Genomic DNA, 22,378 nt, shown 5'->3' with positions numbered 1-22,378 from the left:
TCAAAGAGCGCAGCAATCAATGAGGGGAGCAAAAGACACATTTAACCCTTTAAGACCGGGAACGGAATCTGTGTCATCTTAAGATTTCTTTGGCTATTCAAAAATAGCAGATGTATAAGCTCATAGAGCTTGTATATCTGCTATTTTTGAAAAATCGTGAAAATGTGTGCAAATCTTTGAATATATATATATAAACATCTATATCTGCTGTCCGGCAGGAACCAGGAACTCCAAAATGTACATTTTTCAGGAAATGAAAAAAAAAGTTTTTGTTCATCATCAACAGCTGAATGGACCTCCAAGCTCACAATGAGGTTGGAGGTCAAAAGGGGGTGGAGCCTGGAATCAGCTAAACCAGCTAACTCCGGTGGACTTCGCTGGTTTAGCAGAACATTTGAGGATCCAATGGATGTTAGCTGGTTTTGTCAGAAGCACTTTTTAATGCTTTTCATTGGTTCAATATTTGTTTTACCAACACACATAAAGGGTGTTCAATGGCCCTGATTTATGGAAAAAAAAAGGAAAAGCGTCAAAATGGAGTTAGCTGGTTTCTGCCGGACAGCAACGAAGTGAACATTTGTCAAATATTTAGTTCCAGGGACCCCCCAGAATTTGAGTTACAAATGTTCCCTTTAAAGGTATAGCCTACTAGGCAACTTAAGCCTACATTTTAAAACTATTTATATATATATATATATTTTGCATTTTTTTCCCCTCTATCAGCCACTATATAATAATGCTGTGGTGGTTTCCTGCATTGAAACACAGTCCTCTTTCTGAAATCCGTATTTTTCCTACTATTTATGTTTTGGTATCCGGGACGTAAATGAAACTAGAAAAAGTGCTCCTCGGAGCACAGGTCTCCGCCATGTCAGGTACGTTATTCTGGCCTCCTGGTGGCGCTATAATAGGCCAATGTGAAAAGGGTGCCAACCGTGCCATTTATTCTTGCATTGACACTGCATTCATGATTTGAGGCATTTTGTTCCAAAAATGTGTTTTGCTAAATTAGACCTGCTGGTGGCGCTATAACAGGCCAATGTGAGAAGGGTGGCATTTCTTCCTCGGCCTAGTGGGAATGTGCGTGTGAAATTTCACGGAAATCGCAAGCTGTGTGTATACTTTGAGGCTTTTTGTTCAAAACGGACCAATCCTGCAAACTTTGGAAGCCAACCTTAGGCAATGAGGATGGAATATGGGAAATCGGACAGATCCATGTTGATCACATGACTATAGAGATACTGTGTACTGATTTGCATGATGTTTAGATAACATTTGTAGGAGTAATATAAAAAAAATGGTTTTGCACAAATTGGCCTCCTGGTGGCGCTATAACAGGCCCATGTGAAAGATTTGGGGCAGAAGTTCTGAATTGGCATCCAGGGAGTGTGTGTGCACAGTTTCGGAGCGACCGGGCCAACGGTGCCGGAGATTAGCTGGTGACAGACGGACACACGGACACACGGACACACGGACACACGGACACGGGGACGGACGGACAGGGGGTAAAACATACTCTCTCGCCATGCCTTCGGCCTGGCGGAGACAATGAAGTGCATGTGTGTGTGTGTGTGCGTCCGTGCGCGTCCGTGTCCGTGTGAACTGTTCGAGTGAAACCGAATGGAACCGAGTGCAGCCGACAAAAATGGAACGGCTGCCATTGTTTTCTGTACTTTCGGTTTTAAAACTTTAAAACGCTCTCAAACTTATTTTTTTGAGGCACGGAATTTACTTTTAAGATATCGTTTGGATAGAATTTAGTTGTTTAACTTCATATATCTGGTCACTTAATCATGACAGAGCCTATTTAAAAAAAAAAATCAGAGAACCTGCAGGGGCGGGCAGTGACACGTATGTATCCGAATAAAGCAACCTATTTTCGGCATAGCCCCTTCTAAAGTCCCCTTGCGTCATATGGCTGGTGGTTGGGAAAAAGAGCTGCTGATTGGCTGAAGGGGATCGAACTGCTGATTGGCTGAAGCGGTTGTCAGTCAACTGTAACCCATTAAAGGGGAAATCCACCCATTTTCAATATTTAACTATGTCATTAATATAGCATAAAGGAGTTGTGTGGAAATAAGAAAAAATTAAAAAAAAAACTAACATTGCAAAAAAATTTAACATTGCAAAAAAATTAACATTGCAAATTACACTGTGATGACTCATCATGGTGTAATTTGCAATGTTAATTTTTTTGCAATGTTAAATTTTTTTGCAATGTAAATTTTTTTTTAATTTTTTTCTTATTTCCACACAACTCCTTTATGCTATATTAATGACATAGTTAAATATTGAAAATGGGTGGATTTCCCCTTTAAGCCCTAAGGCCGATTTTACAAACGGCTTCTAAATCAGTAGTTCTCACACTATCAAGATTTTTCAAAAACGTTCAAAAATAGCAGAATAGCACGAAGTGACTCGCTGTGAGCTTGTATATCTGCTACTTTTGAAGAGCCAACGCTAAAGATTATAGATTTTTTTTGATATTATACTGCTTTTAGACTGATTATAGGTTCTTGGTTCTCCTATGAGCCTAGATGACTATTTCTATGCATCTGATGTATTACCTCATGTTTACCTTGATTACTGTAAATCGCTCTGGATTAAGAGCGTTTGCTAAATGCTTAAATTGTAAATTGTAAAATCTAGAAATGACACAGATACATTTCCCGCTTGTAATGGGTTAAACACCTCTAATTCGGCAACCAGTGGCCACTAAATGGCCGTTTTTATTCTTGTTTTAGTATTGCCATAATATGATATCACTACCCTGTAAATGTCTCACTGTTATTCACATTCAGCCGGTATCTCAGCACCAAAGAGAACAGACGGAGGGGGAATATGCAGTCTGGGACCATTTGTACTTTTGTTTTAAAGTCCAACGCACGCACGCCTCTCTCTCCATCTCTGACTCGTATATAAACTCATAAATAAAACATGAGTCATCCTCCACATCCGCGCCGTTAATATTTTAAGCTCATTTCAGTGACTGACGCTACAGACGGAAGCTGGCCACGCGCTGAACTTTTCGGCCCGCTGTCATTGGCGATGAATATTTATAAGAATGCCAGCCCTAACGAGGACGCTCGTTAAAATAATGTCAACAACCGACTTGCATCCGCCCCCCCCGCACACACACACACACACACACACACACACACACACACACACACACACACACACACACACACACACACACACACACACACTCACACACTCACACACACACACACACACACACACACACACGCCACGTTATGAAAACTATCTCCCCAACTCTTAAGCTAACAACCTAGCGGGGGCTACGGTGTGCCGTAGCCAATTACGCAGTAGGACATGTGGTTTAATACGGTGGTAGATTGTATTTTCATAAGCATTTCTGCTTAAATTGCTCAGGTGATGGACAGGAGAGAGTGAAGAGGCGGTATATGGATGGTTGGAGAGGTGTGTGTGTGGTGCAGCCTGACACAGGCCTCTAGCCCACTACTGTATGTTCTGTAGTAATTAGGTCTGGAATGACACTTTTTTTTTCCTATTTATTGTCAATTATTTTAGCTACAGTTCCTAGTGCAGTGGTTCTCAAACCAAGGACAGTGGTGGAAAGTAACTAAGTACATTTACTTAAGTACTGTACTTAATTTTGAGGTATTTGTACTTTACTTGAGTATTTCCAATATCCAATACTTTTACTTGTACTCCACTACATCTCAGAGGCAAATATTGTACTTTTACTCCACTACAATTACTTGAAAACTTTAGTTACTAGTTAATTTGTAGATTTAGGTTATTATTACAAAACATACATTAACCCTATTTAGACTTTGGCTATTTGAAAATAGCCGATCTACAAGCTCACAATATCGCGACGCATTGTGAGCTTGTAGATCTGCTATTTTCAAAAGATTTTTATACATTTGAAAACTTGAAATGGGACATTCTGCAAGTTGAGTCCTTTGTACTTTTGATACTTTAAGTAAATTTTGATACTATTACTTTTGTACTTTTTCTCAATTTATTTTGAATTCCGGACTTCCTACTTGTAACAGAGTATTTCTATATTGCAGTATTGATACTTGTATTAAAAAAAAAAATGAGAATACTTTTTCCACCACTGCTTATAAGCGGCCCAGACCAGCTGCAGATATACAAGCTTATAGCTTATAGCTAGCGCGGTGGACATTTGTGCATATATTTTAATATATATTTTTAAAGCAAACATTTGTAACTCAAATATTTTCTTCTAACAGTTTTTAGAAACAAACTTGTTACTATATTAGTGGTGCTCAAACTTTTTCATGTCAAGTACCCCCAAAATTATATGTATTTGGCCGCTGACCCCCATCTCAAAATATGTTGTTCGAGGAACCCCCCAGAAGCAAATATTTCAGTTACAAATGTTCGCTTACATTTTTTGGGATTTTGTCTAATGTTCACGATTTTTCAAAAATAGCAGATCTACAAGCTCATGAGCTTGTATATCTGCAATTTTTTTAATCTAAAAGAAATCTAAAATGACGTAGATGATGCTTCCCTGGTCTTAAAGGGTTAATAGTGTCTAATGTAGAGATCCAAAATGCCTCTCTCCTGAGAAGTACAGTAGTGTGTTAATGTCACCTCCTCTTGACCTGGCAATGTTCAATGCCAATATATTTTATTGAAGAAATCCAATGTCTGGCTTTTGCAAAATGAAGAGCCACTGGGTTCCTAAAAGTCTTTGGTCCTGATATCACTCCTGTGCTCTGAAATTCTAGTTTTTAAAGCTCTCAGGGTTTTTCCCCACATAGGCCAACCCACACACACACTTGATCAGATACATTATATTTGTAGAAGTACAACTAATTAATTAACTAATTTCCCTTCACAAAACGTACCTGTTAGACAACAAGAACAACAACACACAGTGTGGTTGGTGATGATGTATGAAGACGCAGCTCTTGCCCCTAAACATCAGAACAGAAACAATACATTTCAAATGGCACCGCCATTGCAGTTGTGCAATACCTAGCTGCGTCTTGCAATTTATCACGTCAGAACAAAACCCAAAACAGTAAAATGTTTAACTTACTGACAATTGCAAAACATGACCATAACATTCATATCACTCAACACATACTTTGATTTAAAGGTAGGGTAAGTGATTTACTTTGGTTAAAATAAGTGTTAAATAGCTCTATATTCTGATAGTACTCATTGCTATAGAGGGCTTGTTCAGTAAAAGGAGTCTCCCATGTCTCTCCAGCTCTTTATTAAACAGAAAATGAATTTTCAGTGCTCTCTCCTGATTGGCTTAAATGTTGTCACCTACCTGAAAATATATTATATTGTGTTTACTAAAGAGCTGGAGAGACCCCTGTGACCGAACAAACGCTCTGTAGCAATGATTACTATCAGAATATAGTACTTTAACCTTTTAACAAACAAAAAAAATCACTTACCCTACCTTTAAGTGAAATTAGTGTTTTGTAACTTAATAAACTAATAACACCCTTTATTTTTAAAACGTTTACCAGTGAAAGGGTGATCAAAAGATTTGCGTTTGTATGTGAAACTACATTGGGCACGTTTATAGTTATCATCTGGGATTTTTGTCCCAAAAAAAAGTGTGAGGGGGTGTGAGGAGCTCATAGCACAGCACCGAGTGCCGTGCTATGAGCTTGTAGATCTGCTATTTTTGAAAAGTCGTGATTTATTTAATTTTTTTATCAAAAAATCATAATATATATTTTTTAAACTGAACATTTGTCATTTGTCAAAATGTTCATTCGTCAAACATTTGACAAATTTCTTCTAAATAAAATAAAAAAACGTAAAAAAAAAAAACTTTAAATCAGTGGTTCTCAAACTTTTTCATGCCAATTATATGTACTAGATGGCCCTCACATCTAGTTGAACAAATACAGGTCAAGAGACCCAAAACGCCAAAGCCTGGTGTGAGGAGATGCTTCGCGGCCCTCACATTTAGGCCCCAACCTTATATTGTTCCAATTCTTCTCTTTCTACCTGCCTGGCATTTGCGTCATTTGTGTCATGTTTGGAGGGGAACATGACAGCATGGCATGAATTGCAGACGAAATCCATAGTTGGTGTGTGAAAGTCAACTATTTCTGTGGGTTGGTGTGGAGGTGTCCATGCTCTTCTGAAGATTCTGTCCTTTTTTGTGGTCCTTTTACGCTCTTGCTTTTACAGCGTGTTGCGTTTAGATGTTCTACTGCACGAAGGAAACACTTGCGCTTGGCGTTTCGGGTCCAACGGCCCAGAGATAGTTTTCTTTTCCGTGGCATGGCTCTGTAAGAGATATTTATGAACCATGACGGCGACCTGGCCTAATTATAGCTCTGCACACACATCATGCGAAGGCCACTCTGGCCTCTCCTCTCCTCTCGGCTCCTCTCGGCTCCTCTCCTCCCCTCTCCTCCCTCCCCGCTTTGCTTTGCGGCCCTAACCTCTAGTCACATCCTCCCAACCTCCCAACTTCGGTCATGTGATAAAGAGATCAGACTTCCTGTATCTGGTTGCTATGGCAACCTGCCAGATCAGGCTGAGGGTCTGATAGGCGAATCAGAGAATCAATCAAAACTTCGGAGCTTTTGTCAATTATATAGTAGTAAGATAAGATTTGGTCGCGGACCCCCATCTCAAAATGTTTTGTTCCAAAAATATGTATTAAAAGATTTGCACACATTTTCACAAAAAAAATAAATAGCAGATCTACTGTAGATATATGACCTTGTCACTCCCCCCCCCCCCCCCTCCGGGCATTTTCCCGGAACAGCTTCATGACGTGTGACAGCCATTGTGCTTCTCTTTCCAACTCTGTTTCTTCATGGTCATCGATCATGTCTTCCTGGAAGGCAGAGTGAAAAGCAATCGTTGTCGTTTCATTAAGTTGTTCTGGGGAAAGAAGTACAATGCATTTTGCTGACCAAAGCAACAGTACGGATCTGTGACTTGTTTTAGCAGTTTTGTGGACTCCTAAGACCAGTGGTGTAAAGTAACTAAGTACATGTGCTCAAGTACTGTATTTAAGTGTGATTTTGAGGTATTCTTTACTTTATTTCCAAATGTCAATACCTTTACTTATCTCAGAGGCAAATATTGAGCTTTTTACTCCACTACAATTATTTGAAGACTTTAGTTACTAGTTACTTTGTAGATTTTGATTATTATTATAAAACATCACTTAAACCACATCAGCTCTATATACAACGCAAGCTTTTAGATCTGCTTTTTTTTATCTATTATTTTATACATCCTCCTATATTAAAATTGGCTTAAGGGAGGACCGGCCGGCCACCCGGACACGAGGGGGCGTGTTTTTTCAATTACTTTCTTCATTCATTTCATCAAATTGTTTTTTTTTATTGTTTTTTTTTGCATTTTCAATTTATTTTATAAAAAATAAATGAAAAAGGTAATTGAAAAAAACAAGGCCCCTCATACATTAGAAGTGTGTATATAGGAAGGGGACGTGTCTGATAAAATGAATATCAAATATATAAATACTGAATCATGCAACTTAAAAACGCTAGACGTTAAAATGACCCCAAACATGTTTGAAAGCGTAATATCCCTTCAACCCATTAAGACATGGAACGTATCTGTGTCATTTTTTAATTTGAGCTGAAAAGTATTATTTTACACTTTGGCAATTCAAAAATAGCAGATATACAAGCTCATAGCACGGCACCGAGTGCGCAAAATGTGTGCAAATCTTTGAATGGGTTGGTGGCCAAATACATATAATTTTGGGGGTCCTTGACATTGAAAAGTTTGAGCAGCACTGATATAGAAACATAAGTTTTTTTCAGAATAGTGTTGGGATTTAGAAGACATTTGTAGAATCGGCTTCAGGTCTTAATGGGTTAATGCAGGGGTGTCGGACTCATTTTGGGGTCCGGGCCACATTGGTCAAATGGTGACTTGATGTAGGCCGCAACCAGTTGCGGCCGCGCATGCGCACTCACACACATTCAGTTATACAGCATTGTTTTTCAGTCTGTTGTTTCAGTCACTGCTACTAACTACAGTATATCACTTTTAAAAATGTATATTATGAAGAAGAATAGGTACTTTACTTATTGACATTAAAAACAAATGTGTCAAAAAATCTTTACTTTTTAAAAAGTTTTAAAAACATCATTTTTTATTATTATTTTTCAAAAATAGTCACATTTACATGGGTTGCCAGCATGAAAATGTCACTTGCTGCTTCCGCTGCTTGTCAGGGACCAGTTTCTGAGAAGTTATTTTCATAACATCATTAATTTACATGTCTGATATGTCATCTGTGAGTGCAGTTCTGATATTGCAGGTAGGCTATGTGTCCAGATTCATAGCCAGATCCCCCCCCATTCCTAGCAATGCTGTCATCTTGTGTGTGTGTGTGTGTGTGTGTGTGTGTGTGTGTGTGTGTGTGTGTGTGTGTGTGTGTGTGTGTGTGTGTGTGTGTGTGTGTGTGTGTGTGTGTGTGGGGGGGGGGGGGGGAGGGGCCAGGAGAGAGATTGCACTGTGAATTAAGTTTTGTCTCTATGTGAACAACTGAGTGGATTACAAAACTTTTACCATGCTCTTATTTGAAGGGGGAAACGCTTGGTAAGGGAAAATAATCTAACTTTTGAGCTGCTAAAATCGTTGCCTCTCCATGTTATTCCTGCGTGAGGAACACATGCCTTAAAAGAGCAGCGCAAGTTGACTCCTTAACATTCCATCAATCAAGGTCTTTTGTTCTCACAGCTGAGACCACTAATGGCCCTAATGCTCGCTGCAGCGAGGGGGAGGGGGGAGCGTCCTCACAGCCGCCTGGACGCAAGGCAATGCAAACTGCGACTCTATGTCTGTTAGACGTAGTATCAATTTACTATTTTTAAAAGTATTTCGCGGGCCGCCACAGACCTTTCCACGGGCCGCTAAACGCCTGCGGGCCGTGCACTTTGACATCACTGGGTTAATGGGTTAAAGCATCACTTCGGCTCTAGTTTTAGATCAGTGGTGCAGAGAGTTCCAGAGTGTTGCCCCTTTTACTGAGAAGGCAGACTGTCCAAATGAGTTCTTGAAGACAAGACTAGACAAGACAATCATCATCATTAGTGTACACTCGTGTAGATGCTCTTCTACCTACCGGAGAGACCACCGGTCATCAAATTATTGGCTCAGGAATGTGACCAAAACAAAAGAATCTCTATGAATTCAATGCTTCATGCTTTAATTAACATGGGATGTGTTAATTATGTATTATTTTCATGTTAATAGTCATAATTTGTTATAAACGTTTTGGGTGAAATGATTAAGAAACATCATAGTTTTGTTTCAGTTTTTATTTTATTTTATTTTTTTAACTTAAAAACATTACTTAGGCCATTAGTTTACAAGCTCACAACGCCTCACAGCGCCTCACGCTGTGAGGCGTTGTGAGCTTGTAGATCGGCTATTTTTGGCAAAGAGTTATAGGTGTAGAGGGAAAAAAGAGCAACAAACGTTTATCTGAAACACAATTTTATACAATATAGAGGGGGGTCCCTGCTTCATCTCTCTCTCAGCTAGGGGGTCCTTGGCCTAAAAACGTTGAAGACCCCTGACTTAGGCCATTAGTTTAGCAAGGTGACAATAGCAAAAAATATATATATATAATCACACATTTGTCTTTGTGGTTTTCTCTTTGATGTTGGACAGGGTGACTGTGACGTCAGCGTGCAACATGGACTTCAGCCGCTTTCCTCTGGACTCCCAGACCTGCTCCCTGGAGCTGGAGAGCTGTGAGTACCAGAACCACTCGCATACAGTACAGCGCTGCCATTTTTTAACCTTTTTGAAAGATCTTGAAAGTGTGAGAACCTCTGGTTTAGAAGGCATTTGTAGAATGGGCCTCAGGTCTTAATGGGTTAAATTAGGCAGGGGCCAGTGGTGGGAAAAGTACTCAAATGTTTTACTTAAAAGTATCAATACTGCGATATAAGAAATACTCTGTTACAAGTCCGGAATTCAAGTATTGGCATTAAAATATACTTAAAGTAACAAAAGTAAAAGTACTAAAATGTTTGAAAATAGCAGATCTACAAGCTCACTCACTACGCGTCGCATCGCAACGCGTTTTGAACTTGTAGATCGGCTATTTTCAAATAGCCTATGTATACAATAGGGCTAAAGGAGTTAAAGGGGAAATCCACCCATTTTCAATATTTAACTATGTCATTAATATAGCATAAAGGAGTTGTGTGGAAATAAGAAAAAAATTTAAAAAAAATTAACATTGCAAAAAAATGTAACATTGCAAAAAAATTAACATTGCAAATTACACCATGATGAGTCATCACAGTGTAATTTGCAATGTTAATTTTTTTGCAATGTTACATTTTTTTGCAATGTTAATTTTTTTTTTTTTTTTTTCTTATTTCCACACAACTCCTTTATGCTATATTAATGACATAGTTAAATATTGAAAATGGGTGGATTTCCCCTTTAATGTATGTTTTATAATATCATAATTTATATCTGCAAAGTAACTAGTAACTAAAGTTTTCAAATAATTATGGTGGAATAAAAGTACAATATTTGCCTCTGAGATGTAGTGGAGTAGAAGTGAAAGTACTGACAATTGGGAATACTCCAGTAAAGTAGAAAATACCTCACAACTGTACTTAAGTACAGTACTTGATTAAATGCACTTAGTTACTGTACACCAGGGTACGGATCGGTGTTGTTCTCAGACGATCTCATTTAAAGTCCGAAATAAATGACACACTTTGGCCAGATGTGTTATGTAAGGCCAACGCTAATCAATTAAAAAATTGATGTTGGCTTTCCATGGCCTGAGGCAGTGCTTTTCGAACTTTTTGTGCCCTAGGCACCAGGGACGTGCAGAGGGATTTGGAGAGGCAGGGGCTGGAATTTCAAAAGGGCACCTATTGGATTTTATTACCATACTTTTAGGCCCAAAAACCCGAACAATCCGAAAAGGTATCATTGCATGCTCAATGTCCTCAAAGTCACGCACTCAAAAAGCTTTGAACTGAGCAGATTGGACCTTCCGTTCCAGAGATAATGGCCAAAACGTCTTGAAAACGGCCACTTTCGCCGGTTTTCGAGCGCCGATTTCCGATTGAGTTTTGGCCATTGTCGCCCGTTTTTCTTTAATAACACGGGCTAGGAAGGTCGGCCGGCGACAAACTAGATACCTGATTAAAGTTCACTTTGAGCTGCATCCAATACATCCACTGCAATTTCCGTCTGCCTTACCGTTAGGTCGCTAGGGGCAGTTGAAAGGGGGCTCAAGTCATTTCGAACTCTGTCACAATCGCCTTTCCTACTGTGTGTTTCCTGTCCTCAAAGTGGGGTCCATCGGGGGGTTCCAGGGGGGTCCCCAGAAAAGATTAATTAATATCGCATGGAAATCAGTTTATCCACTTTAACCCTATTTCATACTTCGGCTACTCAATGAATCGCAGATCGAAAACCTGACGCATTGTGAGCTTGTAGATCTGCTATTTTTGAAACGTCTAGAATAATTTTGGGGAAAATTTGGAAAAGCAAATTTAGTTTTAGACAGTCTTTTGAATAACATTCCATTTAGTTTTTGTCATATTTTAGTCATCTGAAATGTTTCAGTTTTAGTCTAGTTTTAATAGACTAAATATCATAAATATCATTACTAAGACAAATGACTTGTCTTAGTTCTGCTGGAACTCTTCTCCACTAGTCCATCCCTACCATTTTTGTCTAGTGTTTATTTGTTGACGAAATTTTCTATTTATTTAGTCATAGTTTTAGTCATCATAGCTTTGTTTTTATTTCGTTTTTATTGAGTTTTTGTCAGTGAAAAAAGGTGGTCGACGCACATTGTGCGTCATAGTTTTAGTGTGACAAACTATTCTTATCTGTTTTCTTTGCTTTATGGGAGAAAACAGTGAATCTTCTCCATTAACATACTGAAACGGTTTTATTCCCAGCGGCGCGGACGTCTTATTTAACCACGTAAACCCTAGCTTTCCTGTTCTGGGCTTGTCATAATAATAGGCAAAACATACGGAAAAAATAGACGACCATTTGGCAAAAATAGCACATCCGCTACCTCTGCTAGATCAGCAGTTTTTTAGCTGTTTGACATACAAGGAGGTATATGGGGTTTGAGTGGCAAACGGCAGGCAGGTTCTGATAATGAGGATATTATATATGTCACTGTCGGGTAGAAACCTCCTATCTCCAGGTTTTAACTTTTAGTCTTTTTTCGTAAATTAGCGCCCTTCTTGATCATACTACAGCGTCACACAAAAGCATGCTTGTAGATCTGCTACTTTTGATGCTTTTGAATTTGAATTCTGAAAAGTAACAGTTTTGGACATATGAGGTTTCCACCCGACAGAGACGATGTGAACAGAAAGAGTGTGCGGTTAGTGGTGGAGGAAGTCTTTTAGAATCACCAACACCACAGTGTAGAAATGCTCTTTTACAAGTAAAAGTCCTGTATTCCAATTTTTGCCCTCGAGTAAAAGTGACTACAAAAGTTTTGACATCAAACGTTTAATGTACAAAAGTAAAAGTACTCAAATCTTTCCAAATGTGTCAAGTGTTTTATCGAAAACAGCCGATCTGCAAGCTACTGTATGCGTCACGTCACAAGCTTGTAGATTGGTGTATGTTTTGTAATAATAATAATCTAAATCTGCAAAGTAACTAGTAACTAAAACTTTAGTTACTCCACTACCTCTGAGAGGTAGTGGAGTACAAATATAAATATCAAATATCCAAAAATGGAAATACTCAAGTAAAAAAAAAAAAACTAAAATAACTAAGTACGATACTCGAGTTAGTGTACTTAGTTACTTAGTTTCCATCACTGTGTGCAGGGAATGTACAGAGCAAGTTGAATGTTGGTGTAACTGTAAAAAATAAATATGAAATAAGTAACATCTCTATAGCTGTACTGGGGGTAAAGGTTACTATAGTTGACAGAAACGAACAAAATAACAAAAACTAGAATCTAAATTAAAACATTTTATTTTTACAAAACTGACTGAAACTAACTAAAATCATAGAGAACATGTCCTTAGTTTTATTCTTTGTCAACATTTCATACATAAACATAATATTTTGGTTGGATCTTTCAATATGTTTACCTGTGCCCGTTTTAAGCCCAGTTTGTCAAAAATCGTCAAAAATAATCAGAAATAGCCAATCTACAAGCTCACAGCGCGTCGTGATGGGACTTGTAGATCTTCTGTTTTGCGTCATTTATCTGAGCTTTCAAATAGGCTAACAAACTGAAATCATCACTAAAAAGCTAAATAAACTCAACTAGCAGACCCACTTTAAAAACTAATTAAAACTTTTGAAAAATGCAAAATGATAATAACCTCGGAGAGAACGGGGTTGGCCTCAGTCTCTGCTCGCGGCTGTGACACTTTATTGGATGAATAATACAGATCCTTGAAGTCGTGTACCTATCAAACTCCTTGACAGGAGTCAGACACGCGGTAAAGGTTGTCGGGATCGGAATTCGAAGCCACGCCGCGCCGTCAGGCCGCATTGGAGCCTATATATGTGGTATGCGCCTGGACCGCTAGGCCATCGGGCGCCCCCATTAATGCCCTACTTAATCATGATACTACAGCGTCACAAAAGAATCAAAAGTAGCAGATCGACAGAGCTTGTAGATCTGCTACTTTACTCTATGCTTCTGCTTTTGATATCCTCCCCTCAGGTCATTTATCTTCATGGCCAGTGGGGATATGTTTTTTTTTTTTTTTTCATCCCTGCTTCTGGTCTGGACTGAAGTAAATACATGTATTTCCGTTATAAACTGTCTGATACGTTTGATATTTATCTTTGATAATTAATAACAAAAATGTGTGTTAAAGGGCAAGACCACTTTGGGAGTGTTTCGGGTTGTGTAGTCACCTTGCCATGATGTAACTCCAAAGGGGGACAAGAAATCAAAAATAATTGCTCCATTGGTTATAAATGGATAATTCAAAATGCTCCTCATTGACTTTTAGCACATAAACGAACGCAAACAAAGCTGATTCAGACAATATAGAACATCACCAAACCCAGTACTTTTTTAATAAAAATGTCAGCTTCCTGTTGATTTTACTATTTGAAGATCCAGTCCGGGTTGTCTTCCTAATAAAAATGCCCAAATCAACAGGTGGTCAAAATAGCAATTTTGGAGATAATGCAACAACACGCCCACGGCCACACCCCCAGGCGCAAATATTGGAGTTGGCATAATGAATAGCGGGTATAGCGGCCACAAAAGCATACAATATTAACACAAAAATACATGTCATCAACAAATACAAAACACTATATGTACAAAAGAGATGGAGGGAAATGACATTGTGCTCTCTCTCTTTCCAGACGCCTACACCGACGAGGACCTGATGCTCTACTGGAAAAGCGGCGACGAGTCGCTGAGCACGGACGACCGCATCTCCCTGTCCCAGTTCCTCATCCAGAAGTTCCACACCACGTCCCGCTTGGCCTTCTACAGCAGCACAGGTACAGCACAGTGGCGGACAGTAACAGAGTAAAATGTACTTGAGTACTAAGTACAGATTCTGAGGATCTGTACTTGAGTATTGGATTTTTTTAATACTTATTACTCTTACTCGAGTACATTTCCAAGATGTGTATTTTACTTCCGCGGGCCAAATACATATCATTTTGGGGGTCCTTGACCTGAGGAAGTTTGAGAACCACTGGTCCGGAGAGAGGGCAGGGGCTCAAGCCCCCTTTGATGTCTGCGTGTGCACGTGCCTGCCCTGCATACATGGATATGGACGCACAAAGTCACATCACTATACCAGTAGTTCTCAAAGTGGTGTTCGGGGACCCCCAGGGGTCCTCGGGGGGGTCACTTTGTGTCACTTTTTGATTTGAGCTAAAAAGCATTATATTACACTTTGCCTATTCAAAAATAGCAGATATACAAGCTCATAGCGCGGCACTGAGTGCCGCGCTACGAGCTTGTAGATCTGCATTTTTTTTTAAATCGTGAAAATGTGTGCAAATCTTTGGATATATATTATTTTAAAGCCAACATTTTTAACTCAAATCTTTGCTTCTGGGGGTCCCTGGAACAAACATAGAAACATACGTATTTTCAAAATACTGTTGGGATTTAGAAGACATTTGTAGTATCGGCTTCAGGTCTTAATGGGTTAATATAACATCACATTCATTTTAACCACTTTATATGTTGGCTATTCAAAAATAGCAGATTTGCAAGCTCTCTGCACGAAAGCTTGTACATCTGCTATTTTTGAAAGAGAAAAATCTTCTGGGGGTCCCTGGCACAAAAATCTTTTCAGGTGGCGGTCCGCAGCCAAATACATAACAATGTGGGGGTCCTTGACATGAAAACCGCTGCACGACACAATATCATACTACTATATTTAACTAAGAGGCGATTTTAGCCCCTGCCAGCAGGGGGGGCAAGACGACCCAAATCAAGTGCAACCTCTTTCTAATGGTTTGGGTTGGCACCATATAGCAGTGGTTCTCAAAGTAGAGTCCGGGGACCCCCAGGGGTCCTTGAGGGGGCTCCAGGGGGTCCTCAGCATACAAATCAATGTAACCGCTTTAACCCACTACATATACATACAGGCAATTTGAAAATAGACGATCTACAAGCCCACAACGTGTTGCATCGCGATACGTTGTGAGCTTGTAGATCAGCTTTCGGATAATTTTTTTGGAAAATGTCGAATAATTGTGAGATTTGTTTTAAAACAAACCTTCTCTTCTGGGGATCCCTGACACAAAACATTTTCAGGTGGGGGTCCGCGGCCAATTACATATCAATGTGGGGGTCCTTGACATGAAAAAGTTTGAGAAGCACTGATATAGTATAGCAGTGTGACATTCATATGTTGAAGTTTGTTTATGATTAATTATTTTTTTATTGATTAATTAAAGGTAGGGTAAGTGATATTTTTTGGTTAAAACAAAGAGTATTTTGTTAAAAGGTTAAAGCACTATATTCTGATAGTAATCATTGCTATAGAGTGTTTTTTCAGTAACAGATGTCTCCCCGTCTCTCCAGCTCTTTAATAAACAGAAAATACATTTTCCGGTAGGTGTCAAAATCTCAGCCAATCAGGAGAAAGTACCCATTTTTAAGCTTCATTTTTATAGTGTTCCAGTTCCAATTTTGTCTGCTCATTTCTTAGTGTCATCACTTCCAATTTCACTTGCTTAATCTGTATCCTGATTGAGTTCTCTGTCCTGGTTGGATAAAATTGGAAATGAAACTGAAACTGAAACGAAAATGCATTTTCTGTTTAATAAAGAGCTGGAGAGACAAGGAGACTCCTTTTACTGAACAAACACTCTATAGCAATGAGTACTATCAGAATATAGTGCTATTTAACACTTATTTTAACCAAAGCAAATCACTTACCCTACCTTTAACCTGGGCTATAGTTCTCAGTAGAATTTTTAAGGATTATTAAACTGTTTGAAAATGCCTGAAAATGCATGTTATGTTTACTAAAGAGCTGGAGAGAAAGGGAGACTCCTGTTACTGAACAAACACTCTATAGCAATGAGCACTCTCAGAATATAGAGCTATGTACGTCTTCTTGTAACAAAAAATATCACTTACCCTACCTTTAAATGAAATTGTTGTAATGCGCTGCATGTGACTTTGGTCCACAGGTATTTTCATCATTTCAAATACGTTTTTGGACGCCCCTGACTTAACCATTAAAACCGGGAGGGCATGTGTCATTTTAGATTTTTGCATTGGCTATTCAAAAATAGCAGATATACAAGCTCACAGCACGGCACAAAGTGACGCGCTGTGAGCTTGTATATCTGCTATTTTTGAACATTTTTGAAAAACCTTGAAAGTTTGAGAACTACTGATTTAGAAGACATTTGTAGAATCGGCCTCAGGTCTTAATGGGTTAAAACCTATATTCTTAGTTGACCGGAGTCCCCCAGGGGTCTACACTAGGCCCCCCTCCTCTTTTCCCCTCTACACCAAATCTCTTCAACCGTATGTAGCTGATCTACAAGCTCACGGTTCTGTGCAACGTGCACACATTGTGAGCTTGTAGATAATGCTATTTTTAGCCGAATGTTCGCCCCAGAAGAGTGACGTATACTGTATAGGGCTCATGTGGTTAATTAGAAATTAATTAGGATTATAGCATTAAGTTAACCCATTAACACCTGAGGCCGATTCTACAAAATATGTCTTCTAAATCCTAACAGTTTTCTGAAAAACGTAATGTTGCGTTATCAGTGGTGCTGCTCCAACTTTTTCATGTCAAGGACCCCCCAAAATGATATATATTTGGCCGCGGACCCCCGTCTCAAAATGTTTTGTTCCTGGGACTCACCCAGAAGCAAAGATTTGAGTAAAAGAAAATCGCTTTAAAAGAATATAATATATTCAAAGATTTGCAGACATTTAAAAAAAAAATCGAAAATAGCAGATCTACAAGCTTGTAGCGCGGCACTCGGTGCCGCGCTATGAGCTTGTATATCTGCTATTTTTTGTACAGCCAAATTGTAAAACAATGCTTTTTAGCTCAAATCTAAAAAATACACAGCTGCGTTCCCGGTCTTAATGGATTAATTTGTATTTTTTTTACAAGTTTTTGGTCTTGCTGTTAGCCTGACTGTGAAGAAATGAAAATTCATCAAGGTCATAAGGAAACGGGAACAGGCCTGATTTGAAGTCATTAACATTTGTCAGCGCTGGTCTAAAAATGGACTCCAGCGTGTGCTGCAGAAGACTGCGATTCTTCCATAAGACTTTCCCTGGTGGTTGGTTTCTCCTTGGAGAATGTATGTTTTTGTATTAGCCGATTAAGACCGGGAACGCATCTGTGTGTGTGTGTGTTATTTTTAGATTTCTTTGGCTATTCAAAAATAGCAGATATACAAGCTCATAGCTATGAGCTTGTATATCTGCCATTTTTTTTAAGAAAGTCTTGAAAATGTGTGCAAATCTTTGAATATATATCTATATATACACTTTTAACAAAAATCTTGCTTCTGGGGGGTCCCTGGAACACAATATTTTGAGACAGGGGTCCGCGACCAAATACACATCATTTTGGGTGGTCCTTGACATGAAAAAGTGTGAGAACCACTGATAATGGCAACATATGTTTTTTCTTTTCTTTTCTTTTTTTACTGTTAGGATTTAGAATCCCCAGAAGCAAAGATTTTAGTTAAAAATGTTCGCTTTGAAAAATATATATATTCAAAGATTTGCCCAACTTTCACGCTTTTTCAAAATAAATCGCAGATCTACAAGCTCGTAGTGCGGCTTCCGGTGCTGCGCTATGAGCTTGTAGATCTGCTATTCTTGAATAGCCCAAAGAAATCTAAAATGACACAAATGCGTTCCTGGTCTGAATGGGTTAAAAACTCTCTATCCAGCGGCGGATGCAGTTGTCTACAAGCTGCAAGCTTGTAGATCTGCTGCTTTTGCTATTTTGTGAAAAGGTTTGAAAGTGAACGTTAGTAGTTGTACTTGTGTGTGTGTTTTATAATATTGAACAAATGAAAAGTATTAGCGAGAGCTTATTTATTCTACTTCTATGCTCTTGTTCTCTATTTATCTTTTAACTGCTTTGATGGGCCTGCACGATAAAGAATTTCACCCATGTTACTTGACGATGCAGTTTGATTCTGATTCTGAGAGCTTGTGACTAAATAATAACTACAGTGGATCCATTTGAACAGAGGTAATTTTTTTTTTACAATTTCCTGAAAAGTAACAGTTTTGGATATTCGTGGTTTCCACCCAAGAGCGACGATTTATTGTTTTTAATAGAGGTATTAAATCACGGCTAACAGAGGAACAACAATGTTCTCACACTAATACCCCCTGCAGACAGTTGTACATTTTGTATTTTGTGGATGTACAGTATTTCTGTGTGTTCTTTAGAAGCCTGCTGTGGACAGGTGTGAAAATTAGCATTTTGAGGTATGCGAGCGCTAAACAGTGCATCTGGTCCTTGTGTATAAACGCGGTACAAAATGTGTACAAAACGGCTGGCTCTGTGAAAAACACAAACTATCGCGCTGTGCCAACTGTCATAACTCCAGCTGTTATATCTTAGAAATCATAATTAATAAATAAAGAGGGAACCAAAGTTATCCTCCCCGCCCCCCTAGTGGTGGAAGGTTACATTGTTCAATACTTTATATTTCTACTCCACTACAGCTAATCTCAGAAGCAAATATTGTACTTTTTAGTCGCCTAGAATTATTTGAAATGTTTAGTTACTAGTTACTTTGCAGATGAATTTAATATTACATACATTAACCACTTGAGCCCTGCTGTGTTGTTATACTTTGGTTATTCGGCTTGTAGATCGTCTATTTTTGGAAAAAATGCAATGCAAGCTTCGCGGCGCATTTCAAGCTTGTAGATCTGCTACTTTTGATGCTTTTGTGTGATGCTGTAGTTAGTATGATCAAGTAGGGCGTTGTTTTACAACAAAAAAACACACAAAGTTAGATTATGGGTTCGATTCCCGCCGGGGACGCTGTGGGTGCTGGGGTCCTCTCCTCCGTGTCATCAGTGCCCATACCCTAGGTGAGGTTGGCGAAAGGGCCTTTCTGTGTGGAGTTTGCATGTTCTCCCCGTGTCCCCTAGGGTAGGTACCCTCACAAAAAACATGCAGTAATCCTCGTCTCTATACTGCCTCCCCCTGTTCAGCCGGGGCGCCTGATGGAGGGGAAAGGAACTGGTTGGAATAACGTGTTCCTTCCACGCGCTATACGTCCTACCGGGGAAACTCCCCTGTGTCAGGTGATAAGAAGTGGCTTGCTCACTCCTCATGCATTGAAGGGGGCATGAGTATGGGCTCAATTCAGTGCCAATATTATGTTGTACTTGTAAAAAGATTTTGTATTTGTAAACAAATTTTGTATTCGTAAATAAAATATTTGTATTCATAAAAAAAATATTTGTATTCGTAAAAATAATTTGTACTCGTAAAAAAAATATTTGTATTCGTAAATAAAAGATTTGTATTCGTAAAAAAAATATTTGTATTCGTAAAAAAAGGTTTTGTATTTGTAAGCAAAATATTTTTATTCGTAAGATAAAAATGTGTCCATAAAAAAAAATATTTTAAACTTTTTTTCTATATATATTTTTTTGTGTGTTTGTAACATGTGTTAAACATGTTGTAATTGTAGAATTATATTTACATTGAACATTGTGACCAGAAAAAAACAACAGTTTGCTCGCTCGAAGATCTGTTTGCTCTCTCTCAGATCTGTTTGCTCTCTCTCAGATCTGTATTTTTGGCACTCTGCACTTCCGGGTATGAGCCAATCACGTGAGGCCTTTTCCACTACCCAATCATAAAGCTCCATAGGTCTCCATGGCAACATGGAAAACGGGGTTGCCATGTTGCAACCCCAAGAGTTTTAGCTGCAACATAATTCCATTGCTCAGGAAATAAACAACGGATTACAATAATATAACATTCCCTATAATCACTAACATGTAGGTGATACCTATGTCTATCAAATATGGTTTTATTGAAAGGTAATCAAAGGCTAGATCGAGTTTAGAAAGCAAACAGGTAATGTCAGGGCGCCTCAGTGCGGCTGCAGAGTTTGATTGAGTGTTAGACTAGGACACTCATTATCCCACATGCCATATGTCAAAATGACCGGCTTCACCGGGAATCGTGCGCGTGTATTTTGCTAAGAGATTGGTTACATAGTTTAATTGATTTATTAGTGCATTCAATTTCCCCATCCACTTTAATGGGAAAATGAAAAAACTCGATTTCAAGTATTTTTTTCTCAGAAACTGTAAGGGCTAGAGTTACAAGGCTTGGAGGGGAGGTTCATAATTTAGTCCGAAATTATCCAAAAACAAAAGTACACCAGTCGGCCTCATGGTGGCGCTATAAAAGCCCCCTTTACGTTTTGGCCTTTAACTTTTGAACCGTAGGTCGTAAAATAAAAATCATGACACAACTCCCCGTATAGGCCACGCCCATTTGCGTCAGGATAGATTTAATGCACTAATACATTAATATCAATTAAACTATGTAACCTATCTCTTAGCAAAATACACGCGCACGATTCCCGGTGAAGCCGGTCATTTTGACATATGGCATGTGGGATAAGGGGTGTCCTAGTCTCACACTCAATCAAACTCTGCAGCCGCACTGAGGCGCCCTGACATTACCTGTTTGCTTTCTAAACTCGATCTAGCCTTTGATTGCCTTTCAATAAAACCATATTTGATAGACATAGGTATCACCTACATGTTACTGATTATAGGGAATGTTATATTATTGTAATCCGTTGTTTATTTCCTGAGCAATTGAATTATGTTGCAGCTAAAACTCTTGGGGTTGCAACATTGCAACCCCGTTTGCCATGTTGCCATGGAGACCTATGGAGCTTTATGATTGGGTAGTGGAAAAGGCCTCACGTGATTGGCTCATACCCGGAGAGCAAACAGATCTGAGAGAGAGCAAACAGATCTTCGAGCGTTTTTTTCTGGTCACAATGTTCATTGTAAATATAATTATACAATTACAACATGTTTAACACATGTTACAAACACACAAAAAAATATATATAGCAAAAAAGTTTAAAATATTTTTTTTTATGGACACATTTTTATCTTACGAATAAAAATATTTTGCTTACAAATACAAAACTTTTTTTTACGAATACAAATCTTTTTTTTACGAATACAAATCTTTTATTTACGAATACAAATATTTTTTTTACGAGTACAAATTATTTTTACGAATACAAATATTTTGTTTACGAATACAAATATTTTATTTACGAATACAAATCTTTTTTTTACGAGTACAAATTATTTTTACGAATACAAATATTTTTTTTACAAATACAAAATTTGTTTACAAATACAAAATCTTTTTACAAGTACAACATAATATTGGCACTGAATTGAGCCCATACATGAGCTCAGTTCTGGGCTCTCCCTAGGCTGGCAGAGGGAGAGTAGCGCCCAGGTCAGGATTACATAGGCAATTGGCACTGGGTGAAAAAAAATAAGAAAACATTTAGATTATGGAGATAAGAGGTTTTTGCCCCAACAGTGACGATATTCTACATTGTGTTGTTGCTTACTTTTACTCAAGTAACACATCAATCAGAGTGCTTGTTTTTTGTGTTGTTTTTTCCAGGCTGGTACAACCGTCTGTACATCAACTTCACGCTGCGTCGCCACATCTTCTTCTTCCTGCTCCAGACGTACTTCCCCGCCACGCTCATGGTCATGCTGTCCTGGGTCTCCTTCTGGATCGACCGCAGGGCCGTCCCGGCCAGAGTCTCCCTGGGTAAGCATACATGGCCCAAATGTCAGTGACGCACTCTGTGAGCTTGTATATCTGCTATTTTTTAATAGCCA

The 22,378-nt window shown here is 38.7% G+C and overlaps 1 protein-coding gene across 1 annotated transcript in view; it reads left to right on the top strand.

The window, feature by feature from the left end:
* LOC308074829 (gamma-aminobutyric acid receptor subunit rho-2-like) overlaps positions 1–22,378 on the top strand; it is a gene marked incomplete at its 3' end in the record, with an annotated part of 125,203 nt that overhangs the window by 62,801 nt on the left and 40,024 nt on the right. The window contains exons 5-7 of the mRNA XM_080414328.1: positions 9,670–9,752; positions 14,353–14,493; positions 22,155–22,307. Of these exons, the coding sequence (XP_080270454.1) occupies positions 9,670–9,752; positions 14,353–14,493; positions 22,155–22,307 (377 nt within the window). The remainder of the gene's footprint in view (positions 1–9,669; positions 9,753–14,352; positions 14,494–22,154; positions 22,308–22,378) is intronic.

This window comes from Gymnoscopelus braueri (assembly GCF_963280865.1).
Source record: "Gymnoscopelus braueri genome assembly, chromosome: 19".
Classification (NCBI taxonomy): Eukaryota; Metazoa; Chordata; class Actinopteri; order Myctophiformes; family Myctophidae; genus Gymnoscopelus; species Gymnoscopelus braueri.
Note: the sequence above shows the minus strand (reverse complement) of the source record. Positions and strands in the feature narration are given on the sequence as shown.